This window comes from Myxocyprinus asiaticus, chromosome 1 (assembly GCF_019703515.2).
Source record: "Myxocyprinus asiaticus isolate MX2 ecotype Aquarium Trade chromosome 1, UBuf_Myxa_2, whole genome shotgun sequence".
NCBI lineage: Eukaryota > Metazoa > Chordata > Actinopteri > Cypriniformes > Catostomidae > Myxocyprinus > Myxocyprinus asiaticus.
This window is the reverse complement of record NC_059344.1, coordinates 30,984,180-30,998,344: the sequence shown is the minus strand read 5'-3', so window position 1 is coordinate 30,998,344 and position 14,165 is coordinate 30,984,180. Positions and strand designations below refer to the sequence as shown.

General features: G+C 35.1%; 1 protein-coding gene across 1 annotated transcript; it reads left to right on the top strand.

The window, feature by feature from the left end:
- Nucleotides 1-455: 455 nt before the first annotated feature.
- On the top strand, nt 456-7,824 carry LOC127443973 (tryptophan 5-hydroxylase 1-like). The gene is made up of 11 exons (XM_051703065.1): nt 456-562; nt 1,970-2,104; nt 2,657-2,840; nt 2,981-3,081; nt 3,299-3,366; nt 3,501-3,697; nt 4,665-4,800; nt 4,900-5,026; nt 5,258-5,353; nt 5,575-5,708; nt 5,830-7,824. Exons 1-11 carry the CDS (start codon nt 473-475, stop codon nt 6,002-6,004), a joined length of 1,443 nt encoding a protein of 480 aa, XP_051559025.1. The 5' UTR covers nt 456-472; the 3' UTR covers nt 6,005-7,824.
- Nucleotides 7,825-14,165: the final 6,341 nt, after the last annotated feature.

Genomic DNA, 14,165 nt, shown 5'->3' with positions numbered 1-14,165 from the left:
GATATTCAGATGAAAAGATGTAGTAATAGTCTGAGTGCTCACACGACTGGCATAGATAAATGAAAGTTAATTTATAAAAAAAACCATCTCAATATACATTTCTGAGGGAATGGTTACCCAAAAAGCGTAATTAAAATGGTTCAATAATTATGAATATAAAAACAAATTAAGCTGTAGCCTATGCTGTTTCTATTAATGATAATAGTAATAATAATAATAATGAGAAGACAATTTTTAATTTGTAACAGTTCTAATCTTCTAATAATCCAAAGGAGTCTAATATTTCAACTACTTAACAGTTGAAAATATTTGTGGAGTCAGTTTGGATTTTCCAGAGCTGAGCGCTCCTCCCCCGCCTCAGCCTGATCTCTTTATAAATCCAGAGAGAAAACAACATTAGCAGACTGACATCAGGCTCTACCTGAGATACGCACCTTCCCAGATTCTACTATAAAAAGACTTCTTTCCAGCCATGCTTTCTAACAAGCTTGATGGACCACGTCGAGGAAGGTCTTTTGACTCTATCAATAAGTTTTACGAAGAGAAGAAACTCAACAATGAGGTAAAATATTTTATATTTATTTTTATATTTATTAAAAATGCTTTAAACATGTTTTGATTTGAATATTAACAGAATAGTGCTCAGTGATGTCAGAATGTAGTAGCTTGTTCCTTGCATTGACAAGTCACTGTAAGCCTTCAAGTTATTATTTTCACTTGTACATACATTATAACATTTTGCTGGAAAAAAAAAAGCAATAAATTAATTGTAAAATTACACAAAAAAGGTGTTTAACTTCCAAGATTGTCAAAAAAAAAAAAAAAAAGAGAGAGACTTTTTTAAAAACTTTGATTCTTATATTTTCATACACATTTATGTCTAAATCTAATGTTTGTTAATGATGTATAAATGAAATTAACACTTTCTATGAAGCCCATGTTTAAAAATATAATGCATATATATATATACTGTATATACAGTACATTAGGTATGCTTAAGGAAAGTGACAAAAGCAATGTCTTCTTATGAACATAAGATATTTTTAGTGGTTAAAAGACATAACATCAAGTTTGTAAAATAGAAGTGTCAGTACTGCTCTTGATTTATGATATATTTTTTTGTTTTATTATATATTTTCATTAGGCCTGTGGCCTATGTTCCATTTAAATTAAACTCTGTTGTGTTCCTCTGTATTTTAAGCATTTTTATTTAACTTCCATTATAAACTTGACTTGTATTGTGTGTTACTAGTTTATATTATGGCTGATTATAAGACAACATTGCTTTGATAGCCTTTACACATTAGTACATTACAACTTCTGCTGATACATTTGGACATTGACTGTATTATAATGAATTCTTTAAAGTATAAATAGGTTGTATTATGTGAGTAAACTATGCATTATAACTGTAGTTACAATTTATTGTGAGAAGTTATAGCATTTTATAAGTCATAATGAAACATTATGAATACATTATAATGCTTTTACATTGCATTACATATATGGGCTTCGTAGAAAGTGTTACCGAAAATTATTATTACGTGTTATCATAAAAACTAAAAAGGTGCATTGGGTCTTGCATTTGCTGAAGCCTTGCCTGAACCTTGCATATGGCTCTAAATTTGCTGTTCACCACATAAAGCTGGACTAGGCGTGCCTGGAAAAACATGATGCATGTATAGAAATGACCTTATCTCTATCACACATTTAACTCACAGACAGCTTTATGCATCCTACCCAACCCATTGATAATGATATTTACATGTAATTTGCATGTGAATAAGGATTTCCTATCTGAAAATCATGTCAAAAACAAAAATAAGTTCACACACACACACAATATTGAACAGCTGCTCTATAGTAGACAGATTGTTATGCTAATGTTAAGAGATGCCTGAGTGAATCCCAATGATGAATATAATAGACCTCTGAAGGTTTTATAACCTTGATGTAATTATTTTTTAAGATGAACAAAACTTCTTTGAACAAAACGGATGAGAACAAAGACAAGATAATTTCCTCCAAGAGGGAACATGCTGCAATTGTCTTCTCTCTGAAGAATGAAGTTGGAGGTCTTGTGAAGGCTTTGAAACTATTTCAGGTAGGGTTTCCCTTTCTTTTATGATTCCAGTTTCAAGTGATTGACACACACATTATTTTCTCTCAATTAAATTATCTTAATTTATCAATTAATTTATCTGTTTCTTATCAGTAACCATTTCATCTTCATACTTGGCTATTTTTAGCTTCAGTCTGGCCAATGATATACATAACAAGCAACCCTTCAAAAAGGGTGTGAGTGGTCAAATAATTAGAGGAAGATGTTTAGTAATTCCAGTGAAATAAACATTGATATTTACACTGTTTAATGTCAGACCTCATCATGCAATGTCAAGTTTTCTTATAGAAGAGCAATGTTAGTGATAACCTAATAGTCTATTGTATGAATGTAAGCTCATACTCACTCCATGTCATTGCAGTGTAACAACATGAAGTTATCACACATTATAAACCAACTACTTATCCAAATACATGTACAAAATACAAATTAATATATTGTATAATTTGTATTAATATTATGTAAACAAAATTGTGATAAAAACTGGCCTAACTGACATGATGCAGTCTCATTTACATTCATGTTTATAAACAGGACAACCAGGTAAACCTTTTACATATTGAGTCACGCAAGTCCCAGCGGCGCAACTCAGAGCTGGAAGTATTGGTTGATTGTGACAGTGATCAAGAAACTCTGAAAGAAATCGTTCAGCTGCTGCGCAAACAAACAAGCATTATAGCCATGGACTCACCTGATACGTTCTGCACTTCTGCAAATGGTACTATCTATACAAGTCCTTTGTTAGATACATCTGCTATACTAACACAGAGTATAATTTATTTAATGTAAATGACACAAAACAAATTACTCCACAGAAATTTGCATGTGTAACACTGTGAACATTCGTTAATTCTTCAGATCTTTCCGAGGTGCCTTGGTTCCCCAAGAAAGTTTCAGATCTGGATAAGAGTGCCAGTCGTGTTCTGATGTACGGTTCAGATTTGGATGCTGATCATCCGGTTGGTATAAGGCTACAGACATTCCCTTATTATTGATAGTAGTAGGCTGTATAGTAGTTTTTATGCTCTGTTTGCCTGATCACATCACACTCTTTAATATTTGAGTTGCAAAATTCTGCGACTATATGTACAGAATTAAAACCATTCCAACTCTAAGGAACAAATCAGCTTACACCTTTTCTTTTCTTTTCTTTTCTTCTTTTTTTTTTTTTTTCAGGGATTCAAGGACAATGTTTACCGAAAAAGAAGGAAATATTTTGCTGATCTTGCCATGAGTTACAAACAGTACGTTTTAACGATAAGTCTTTAAGAATAGCTGCATCTTTTTATCCATGGTGTTCTCTTGGTACCTGACACTTTTAATAGTAGTGGCACTACATTCTCTTTCCCTGTGTCTCTGTCTCTCTCCTGCTCTGCAGTGGAGATCCCATACCACGTGTGGAATTTACAGATGAAGAGGTGAAGACATGGGGAATAGTGTTTCGGGAGTTGAATAAACTATACCCTACACATGCATGTAGAGAGTACCTTCGCAACTTGCCACTGCTCACCCAACACTGCGGCTACAGAGAGGACAACATACCACAGCTGGAAGATGTGTCCAACTTCCTGAGAGGTGAAACTGAGCACATTTAGTAGTTTATGAGCGTAAGCTAGGGGGAAAAGTTGTACATTTTGAACCTTTGACATATGGGGAATTGAGGAGAAATGGATGTTCCATTATACCAGAAGAGGGCAGTAAGAATAATTTTACTTTAAGGGGATAGTTCACCAAAAAAAGAGAGAACATTTTCTCATAATTTACTCACCCTTATGTTGTTCCAAATCCAAAAAGAAAACAAAAGAAGATGTCAGGCAGAATGTTAGCCTCAGTTACCATTCACTTTCATTGTATGAAAAAAAAGATGCAATGCAAGTGAATGGTCAAGTCATTTTTCAACACACATCATTTCAAAGTAGCTTTACAGAAAATCATGCTTTAACAGAAAATGAAACTGTAATATCTATGAAGTCTTAGAGTCATCATTGTGCAGTTTGATAAAAATATGATTGTAAATTGTGTATAAAAATAAATAATTAAGTAAACAAGTAAATAATAATTGTATTTAGAACCCCAATGAGCAAGCCGAAGGCGACTGTGGCAAGGAAAGGCTGTTTTCCCCTCTGGCTAAACAGCATGAATATAATGCCAATATTAGTTTTTTGTGTGTATTGCAAGTCATGGTTTAAAATTAGTAAACTAAATAAGTGTTTGTAGTGGCCAATGTTTAAACAAAAAGATTTTGTACAAAATGTAAGATGAATGATAATGTCTTTGAAGTCCATCCTTAATTAACTGCAGAAGTTCACATAGATGCATTGTCCTTTGTTAGTTGGCTGATGAAGGCTTTTGTTGGCAATTAAATGATAGTCTATGTATTCCATGGTGAGGGTTAGGGTTAGAATGGTGCCTGAGGCTAACCTTTTTATGTTCCATGGAAGAAAGTCATACAGGTTTGGTACAACATGAAAGTGAATAAATGATGACAGAATTTTCCTTGTAAGAACTATCCCTTTAAGTGTTAACATCTGTATGTGAGTAGAACGAAGTGGCTTTACCATTCGCCCTGTTGCTGGGTACCTGTCACCAAGAGATTTTCTGGCTGGACTGGCCTACAGAGTGTTTCACTGTACACAATATGTGCGTCACAGCTCAGATCCTCTCTACACTCCAGAGCCGTGAGTACAAAGCAGATGTGTCTTCATTCTGCACTTCCAATTAAGATAATTAAAAATTTGATTCAATTTTGAAGATATCTTCATATCTGTGCTTTTCAGGGACACCTGTCATGAGTTGCTGGGTCATGTTCCTCTGTTGGCTGAACCCAGTTTTGCACAGTTCTCTCAGGAATTAGGACTGGCTTCTCTTGGGGCATCTGATGATGCTGTACAGAAACTGGCAACAGTATGTATTAATATACAAAATTCTGATGAAAAATAGATACAGCAGACCAAGCCTTAATCATTTTTTTTGCATTAAAATTGAGGTAAAACAATGAGAAATTGTCAGACCATTTTTGGTGTTACATTTTGGCTACTTCTTTCAATTGGAAATGTTCTTAAATGTTCTTTTAAGCTAATTTTGTCCTGATGAGGTCTTGGTTGTTACAGTATGTTGGTGTATTTGCTATTCTAGTGCTATTTCTTTACGGTGGAGTTTGGTCTGTGCAAGCAGGAGGGAAATCTCAGAGCATATGGTGCTGGGCTTCTCTCATCCATCAGCGAACTTAAGGTAGACCAGATACACGTATAGTCATAGATTAGGTTTGAATTTAATTATCATCTAATAAAGTTTGCTTACCATTCACATCAGTACAAATCAATGTTTTGTTTTTTACATATTTCAAGCATTTGAAACCAGTTTCACTGATAACACATTTAATTTTTCACCTCAGTCAATCTTGTATTTGCACTTCACACAAACTCTCTTAGCCATTGTGTTTTGGTTTGAAGCACTCTCTCTCAGGCACTGCTAAAATCCTTCCCTTTGAGCCCAAAATCACCTGTAAACAGGAGTGTCTTATCACCACCTTTCAAGAAGTGTACTTTGTTTCTGAGAGCTTTGAGGAAGCCAAAGTCAGAATGCGGTAATTTTTGTTTATATATATACCGTATATACTGTATGTGAACCTTCATAATTTCTGACCCCTTTCCTTATTATTATGTATAACTATTGCATGCAATTTTCTTATATTTTATTCTTCACAGTGAGTTTGCAAAGACAATCCAGCGTCCATTCTCACTGCGTTATAACCCGTACACACAGAGTATATGTGTGCTAAAAGACATGCCCAGCATCAACGATGTGGTTGAGGAGCTGAGACATGAGCTGGACATTGTAGGAGATGCTCTCTGCCGACTAAGTACACATATGGGAGTCTAACACTATTATTATTCTTGTTGATATTAATAGGTCTAATTTTAATAATTATTTACATTCTCTGAGTGCAAATATGATTCACTCTTAAAGGGATAGTTCACCCAAAATTAAAAAAATTGTCATAATTTACTCACTGTCATGTTGTTCCACAGTTCACAGTGGCAAATGTGTTCACACATTTTTCACTGAAAAATTATTTAAATTTCAGATTTTTTCTCACCAAAACTTATTGTGTGGCTTCAGAAAACTTGGCATATGATGCAAAATAATATGATTTACTTTTATACATTTGGGTCATTTTCTAAGGGTACGTTTACACAACAATGATGTACTAATAACGGAAACGTTTTTCCTTTGCGTTTTTGACACGTTCACACGGATCCGCGAAAACAACTAAACACGCTGTATTATGCATGCCAGGCAAGTAGTTTGTTGATGTCACTTTGTAAAGAAACACTACGCGCCTGCGCACATAAGCATTCGTCCACAGAGCGGTGAATGCAAACAATGAAGATTTGCGAAAGCATCGAGCAATTTTGTCTGGACGGACGATGAGGTTGCTTTATTACTACAAGTCTTGAGTAGCACAAACACAGTCCTGTAGTCCACCATTGTAGTTTTGAATGTCTCGCTCTTTGTTTTGAAGTACTCTAAACTATAGACTGAACGCGTAATACGCATGCGCATGACATCATCGTTTTCATAAATTCGCGTTTTTGTATGTTTACACGGAGACGATAACGGCCTCATTTTCAAAAACGTGCACTTTGAAACCCGTTTTTAAATGTTTGCATTTCCAGGCCCCAAAATGACATTGTCGTGTAAACAAACAGCCAAAACGCATAAAAAGTTTTCCATTTTCAGTTGAAAATGTTGTCGTGTAAATGGCCCCTAAGCTTGAAAGTGAGGCACTATATACTGCCATTGAACTGAAAAGATAGACCACAATATTTATTAAAACATCACCTTTTGTGTTCCATAAAAGAAAGAAAGTTATACGGGTTTGGAACAACATTAAGGTAAGTAAATTATGACAGAACTTTCATTTTGTGTGAACTATTCCTTTAATGTCTCATCTTTTTTTTAAAACTGAATATCAGCCAGATACGACAAAGCACTTAAATATATATCTGCTGTTTTCTAGATTCAGTGAGTGCTCTTGAAACACAAAGAAAACACCATCACGGCAAGGACTATAGCCATGATCTTATCTCATATGATAACAGTCTTCACACTCGAATCATACTGTCTGTATTCTCTATCCTCCTCTCTGCTCTGTATATAAACTGTTCATAGGCAGTTTATAATCTTCTAAGGAAAGATTAAGTTTGAAAAGCAGTTTTGAAAAGCAAATGTGTCACATTTACCAACATTTCTCACATCTATGTTACCTTTTAGAATCATTCAGTATGATCAAATTCTAAACTAAACGTATATTGCTATGAATCCTTAATGTGTTCATTGTGTTTTCTTAGTCAGTTAGATGCATTTGTTGTTTTTCCCGGCACCATAAGTGAAACATAGCCCCGAATACATGCACCAACTTCATTATACATGTTCCTTTAACGCTGAATAATTTATTGATTGGTGCTTGTGACATAAATATGTTTATTATCCACAATGTTCCATTAATTGGCTTTATTCTGTGTGTGGATCTGTAATTGTGGTTTGAATATTGTGTATGTGTTTGCATCTTTTTGTGTTTAAATGATTGCTGCTTGTCGTGGGCCATTCATGTTTATGCATTTTGCATAATCATTTTGAAACTGGATTCTCAAGCACAGATAAGGAAGGAGAAGAACAAAACTTAATAAATGCATAAATACAGGGAAATGTTTCAATTTAAAATGAATCGCACAGTATTACTGAAATAAATTATCTCATAACACCCACTCAGATTTTTGTTGGCCCTTAATCATAATTTCTGATGAAGAATAAATCAATTCTGGATGACCCCTCAAAACCCACATGCACCCTGCAGTGTGATACTTTGACCAGCAGAGAGCAACAATGCTGTTCTATTAAAGTTCTAAAGTTCAAAATCTGTTTACACTGTAAAACCCCAAACTGCAATTTCTCTCATCATGCATTCACCCTCTTGTTGTTCTACAACCAGATTTTCATTCTTCTTATATCAACACAATCAATATTTATTGAATATTTATGCAACAAATCCCAATGTTTGTATTAATACAAGCATATTTCTGAATTATTTGTATGCATTCTCTCCAAATAATGAGAAGACCATAATTTTAATTTAATTATTTTAGCAAGAACATTATTATTATTATTATTTTGGCTTGTTTACAGTGCGTTTACAAAACATGTAAAAGAACTGGTGATGATGGTCATTTGTGGATGCAGTGTGCATATTTGTTGTGATCTCTAAACATCACTTGTGTTTATATCAGATGTATTGTGTTTGTATCATCATTATCACACTACATATATAAGCATATTCTGTAGCCTGTGACTTTTGATAACTTTCATAAAAAAAAATCATAGACATTTATATACAATCCATTTGTTTGAGCTCAATATTAATATCATATGTCCAGTTTTAGTTTAAGTTACCAGCTGTGGATGAATGTGGCGAGCTGCACTTAAAGGGATAATTCACCCAAAAATGAAAATTCTCTCATTATTTACTTACCCTCATGCCATCCCAGCTGTGTATGACTTTCTTTCATCTTCAGAACACACACAAAGATTTTTAGAAGAATATTTCAGCTCTGTAGGTCCATAAAATGCAAGTGAATGAGTGCCAACTTTTAAAGCTCCAAAAAGCACATATAGCCATCATAAAAGTAATCCATACGACTTCAATGGATTAATTAATGTCTTCTGAAGCTAAATGCTAGGTGTGTGTAAGAAATAGATTAATAGTCAAAACTTTTTTTACTAAAAAATTAACGAGTGTTGAGGCATTGTCAAGTTTACATGAGAACTGACGCGTGAAATACAACAACAAAAAAAAGGTCACGCAGTATTGTTTAAAACACAGATAATCATGTACAGATGCATCATTCGGCTGGTTTGAATATGTCAACTGCGGCGCCATCTTTGAAACGATCAACAAGGAGAGCTGCTTGAATGCAAGTAAGTGAAAGTAAGTACTGTTTTTGAAACAGTATTGTGGTCCGAAACAGCTGCTAATAAGGGATCTACATATGAATATATATGCAGAGGAGGCTTACGCGCTTGCGTCACAGGAGAGGCAGTTTGAACTCCAGCCTTGTGAATGTACAAACTTCAAGTTGGCTGGAAGCGAACATTTTTAGTGAAAAAAGTTTTAAATATTGACCTATTTCTTACACACACCTAGCGTTTCGCTTCAGAAGACATTAATTAGACCACTGGAATCATATGGATTATTTTTATGATGGTTATATGTGCTTTTTGGAGCTTGCATTTTATGGACCTACAGAGCTAAATCTTTCTTCTAAAAAAGAGTCATACATACCTAGGATGGCATGAGGATGAGTAAATTATGAGAAAATGTTCATTTTTGGGTGAACAATTCCTTTAAGAACTGAATATACTGTATGCTCACCTATCAGTCACAAAGAAAATACTGCATATATAAAAACTGGATATACAGGTGCATCTCAATAAATTAGAATGTCGTGGAAAAGTTCATTTATTTCAGTAATTCAACTCAAATTGTGAAACTCGTGTATTAAATAAATTCAGTGCACACAGACTGAAGTAATTTAAGTCTTTGGTTCTTTTAATTGTGATGATTTTGGCTCACATTTAACAAAAACCCACCAATTCACTATCTCAAAAAATTAGAATATGGTGACATGCCAATCAGCTAATCAACTCAAAACACCTGCAAAGGTTTCCTGAGCCTTCAAAATGGTCTCTCAGTTTGGTTCACTAGGCTACACAATCATGGGGAAGACTGCTGATCTGACAGTTGTCCAGAAGACAATCATTGACACCCTTCACAAGGAGGGTAAGCCACAAACATTCATTGCCAAAGAAGCTGGCTGTTCACAGAGTGCTGTATCCAAGCATGTTAACAGAAAGTTGAGTGGAAGGAAAAAATGTGGAAGAAAAAGATGCACAACCAACCGAGAGAACCGCAGCCTTATGAGGATTGTCAAGCAAATTCGATTCAAGAATTTGGGTGAACTTCACAAGGAATGGACAGAGGCTGGGGTCAAGGCATCAAGAGTCACCACACACAGACGTGTCAAGGAATTTGGCTACAGTTGTCGTATTCCTCTTGTTAAGCCACTCCTGAACCACAGACAATGTCAGAGGCGTCTTACCTGGGCTAAGGAGAAGAAGAACTGGACTGTTGCCCAGTGGTCCAAAGTCCTCTTTTCAGATGAGAGCAAGTTTTGTATTTCATTTGGAAACCAAGGTCCTAGAGTCTGGAGGAAGGGTGGAGAAGCTCATAGCCCAAGTTGCTTGAAGTCCAGTGTTAAGTTTCCACAGTCTGTGATGATTTGGGGTGCAATGTCATTTGCTGGTGTTGGTCCATTGTGTTTTTTGAAAACCAAAGTCACTGCACCCGTTTACCAAGAAATTTTGGAGCACTTCATGCTTCCTTCTGCTGACCAGCTTTTTAAAGATGCTGATTTCATTTTCCAGCAGGATTTGGCACCTGCCCACACTGCCAAAAGCACCAAAAGTTGGTTAAATGACCATGGTGTTGGTGTGCTTGACTGGCCAGCAAACTCACCAGACCTGAACCCCCCAGAGAATCTATGGGGTATTGTCAAGAGGAAAATGAGAAACAAGAGACCAAAAAATGTAGATGAGCTGAAGGCCACTGTCAAAGAAACCTGGGCTTCCATACCACCTCAGTTGTGCCACAAACTGATCACCTCCATGCCACGCCGAATTGAGGCAGTAATTAAAGCAAAAGGAGCCCCTACCAAGTACTGAGTACATATACAGTAAATGAACATACTTTCCAGAAGGCCAACAATTCACTAAAAATGTTTTTTTTTATTGGTCTTATGATGTATTCTAATTTGTTGAGATAGTGAATTGGTGGGTTTTTGTTAAATGTGAGCAAAATCATCACAATTAAAAGAACCAAAGACTTAAACTACTTCAGTCTGTGTGCATTGAATTTATTTAATACACGAGTTTCACAATTTGAGTTGAATTACTGAAATAAATGAACTTTTCCACGACATTCTAATTTATTGAGATGCACCTGTATATCTCATTTATAGGTGGAGTCATACAGTGCCTCTAACATAAACATTTTTAAATTAGGAAAAGCATATTTCAGCTTTGACATTTGAAGGCTAAGCAGCTCTGAACTTTGTGGAGTCCTCAACAAAAAGAACAAAGAAGAGTTATACAGATTGTGAAGTCTAAAGCATGAATGTTTTCAAGATCAACTTTAATTGCAGTTATGAAGAAATGTAATTAGATAAACAATTGAAGTAGCAACATTTTAATCACACATCTTGAATGCTTGGTCTTTATTTCATGGAGGCACCGAAACATCAAAGTTCTCCCGCCTGTTTCCAGAGATGCATCCAGCAACAGATCATTCAAAGTTCTCTGGAAAATTTTGGTAGGCAGCCACATTAAAGATCAATGATCTTCAGTTCACATCTTGAGATACTTATGCATTAACATAATAAAAATGTCATGAACTATTGCAATAAAACACGGAAATATTGATTTCATATCGCATTTTGACAGAAATGCAGATCTATATGGGGTCATTTAGATCTAGAAGTGTGTAATTGTATGAACCGCACATACTGTAGACTGGGCAAGTTCAGTCACGCAGTTGTAAATATTGGTAGTTGGTGGATTTGATGTCAATGAGCAGCAGAAAGAAGTTTTAACATTCACAGTGGAAAAGACATGCTCTCGTAAAATAGCATGTCATCCATCACTGAATGCCCAGCATTCATGTGCATTACTGTCAGTTGCAACAATAGACTACATAATATATTTGTTTTCAGAGTTTTTCTATCTGCATATCATATTCTTTCAGTGCATATACTGAGTCTGTGTTTTAAATACATTATTCAAGCGAGGCAGTAAAAGATCTGTACACATCACAGCACACATACACACTCCATTCTCCTTTTGCAGTCATGGAAGAGAGAGAATGAGAGTCAGAGGGGTTAGAACAGATGGTTCTCATCAGAAGAGGAATGAAAGGGCCAGCAGTAAGAGCTGCAGATAAAATGCATGTGAATGTAAATGTTTCATGTAAACACGCTCTGAAATCTACAAAGATACAAAGATCATAGGATGGCTGAGAGGAGATGTGGTTTCTCATTCTCTCTTTTTTATTCCATCATTAGACATACTAAAGGCTCATGAGCTGGATCTATATTGAACAACTGATATGAGGTTAATATGAATAAATAACCCCGAGATTAGATAATCAAACCTTTTTTCTATCTCAAACATTGGTTAAAGAATTGCCCTGTTCAGATATTTCTAAAGAATTTTAGAAATATTTTAGAAACATTCCTCCTTCCATATTCATCTTCTCCCATACCTCATCCCAGAGCTCCTCTATCTCCACTGCCAGCACTCCAAACCACTTAAGGGATTGTGAAGGCTTAATTGGTGTTCATTAAAATTTCAGGGCTGGCTGTTCAATGGCAGGCCGCCCTATGACAGCACAGGAAGATAAAGTAAATGATCAGCAGCACAGAACTAGAGCAGACTTACCGCACATGTTCAGTGGCCTTCAGTCTAACCATTGCCAGCACAGCCAGTTAGTTTAAAGCTAAATATTCACCTCCAATGGACAGCAGACATGCAGTCATCACTCTAGCATTTTCTTCCTCCATGTCTGTACAGTGGATTTGCACTGTTCATTTCCACTGCAGTGATATAATACGTGGACATTCCCACTCTAAACCCACCAGGCCTTTTCTGAGACCTGTTCCAAGAGGATTCCCTTTTCTCTGCCTTATTTAGCTGCTGAGGGTTTGCACAAGCGCAGCATATGCTTTGATCTTTGTATCAGTGAAAGAGTTTCTCTGATATGTAATAGATTTTTGAAAGAAAGGATACAGATAGGGTCTGAAAAATTATTATTCTTCTGAACGCTGTCAGCTGATGAGAGCCAGAAAAGATGTATTTGGCCGATGTGTAAACCCCTGGATTCCAATTACTTTCAATTAACATTTATTTGGTTAATATGTTGCTTTTAAAATATACAATTTGTACAATTTATTTTTCTACATATCTACAGTAGTTTTCTTTTCACCTCACATGTAAAAAGTAGTAATGTGTAATTAAAGGAATATTCCGGGTTCAATACAAGTTAAGCTCAAACATCAGCATTTGTGGCATATGTATGTAATTTGTGGTACATGAATAAACATGTATTTACAAGGAAAGTTCAAAATATGAAATGCTCTAATAAACTTATACTTAAAATTTGTCTACGTTTATTTACCATATACATTAGAGTTGTAAGAGGGCCTAGATGTTTCTGTGTTAACTGAAATGTTTAGGTAAAATTTTCTGTTTAATCTATTTAATCAATATGATGTCATTAAGTTAACCCTAAAAAGATTTTTGTATCCTGGGGGGATGCAAACATTTAAGAGACTATAGGGAGAGTAGCAATGAGTGAGTCAAACCAATTTTTGTGAAAAATATTGAAAAGGGGGTCCCTGCAAATACTGAGGTCATGCAACTTTGTAAATAAAGTCTGGCATCAACTCATCAACAGCAACTGACCTCGAGGCACTCCTATCTTTTCATTGTTATTTTCATTTATAGTTTTTTTCTACAAGCTATAAAATTTAAAATAAAAGTAATATTTTAGAAAACCCTAGAAGTGTATTATGTATGCCTTATTGTGTTGAAAAATAGGAATTAATAAATTTTCAGAGGTACCTTTATATGCTTGCCCTTTTTTGGGGCTTAGTAGATTTTACTTAATTTTATACCATTCATATTTTTTATTTATTTATTTATTTTTGTTATTAACAAAAATTTGCTTTTGTTGGAGCAATAGGTTGTTCAGGTAATTCAGGTTGATTCAGTGATGTTAAATAATATTTTGACTTGAAAACCAGTTAATTTAGATGTTACCATATGAAACAGTTTTAAAGTTGACAATTTTTTCAGTGTAGGGGGCTTACCGAGATAAAGTGAATAATATTCGGCTGGTCATGCATTCCCAGCTCAGATTTTATAAGGCTAC

What these genes read in the sequence shown, in the direction of transcription:
- LOC127443973 (XM_051703065.1), top strand. Translation starts at nt 473, where the DNA reads ATGCTTTCTAACAAGCTTGATGGACCACGTCGAGGAAGGTCTTTTGAC. An exon ending in ATTTGGATGCTGATCATCCG is followed by an intron (nt 3,082 to 3,298) that starts GTTGGTATAAGG and finishes TTTTTTTTTCAG; the next exon opens with GGATTCAAGGACAATGTTTA. An exon ending in CATCCATCAGCGAACTTAAG is followed by an intron (nt 5,354 to 5,574) that starts GTAGACCAGATA and finishes TTTGGTTTGAAG; the next exon opens with CACTCTCTCTCAGGCACTGC.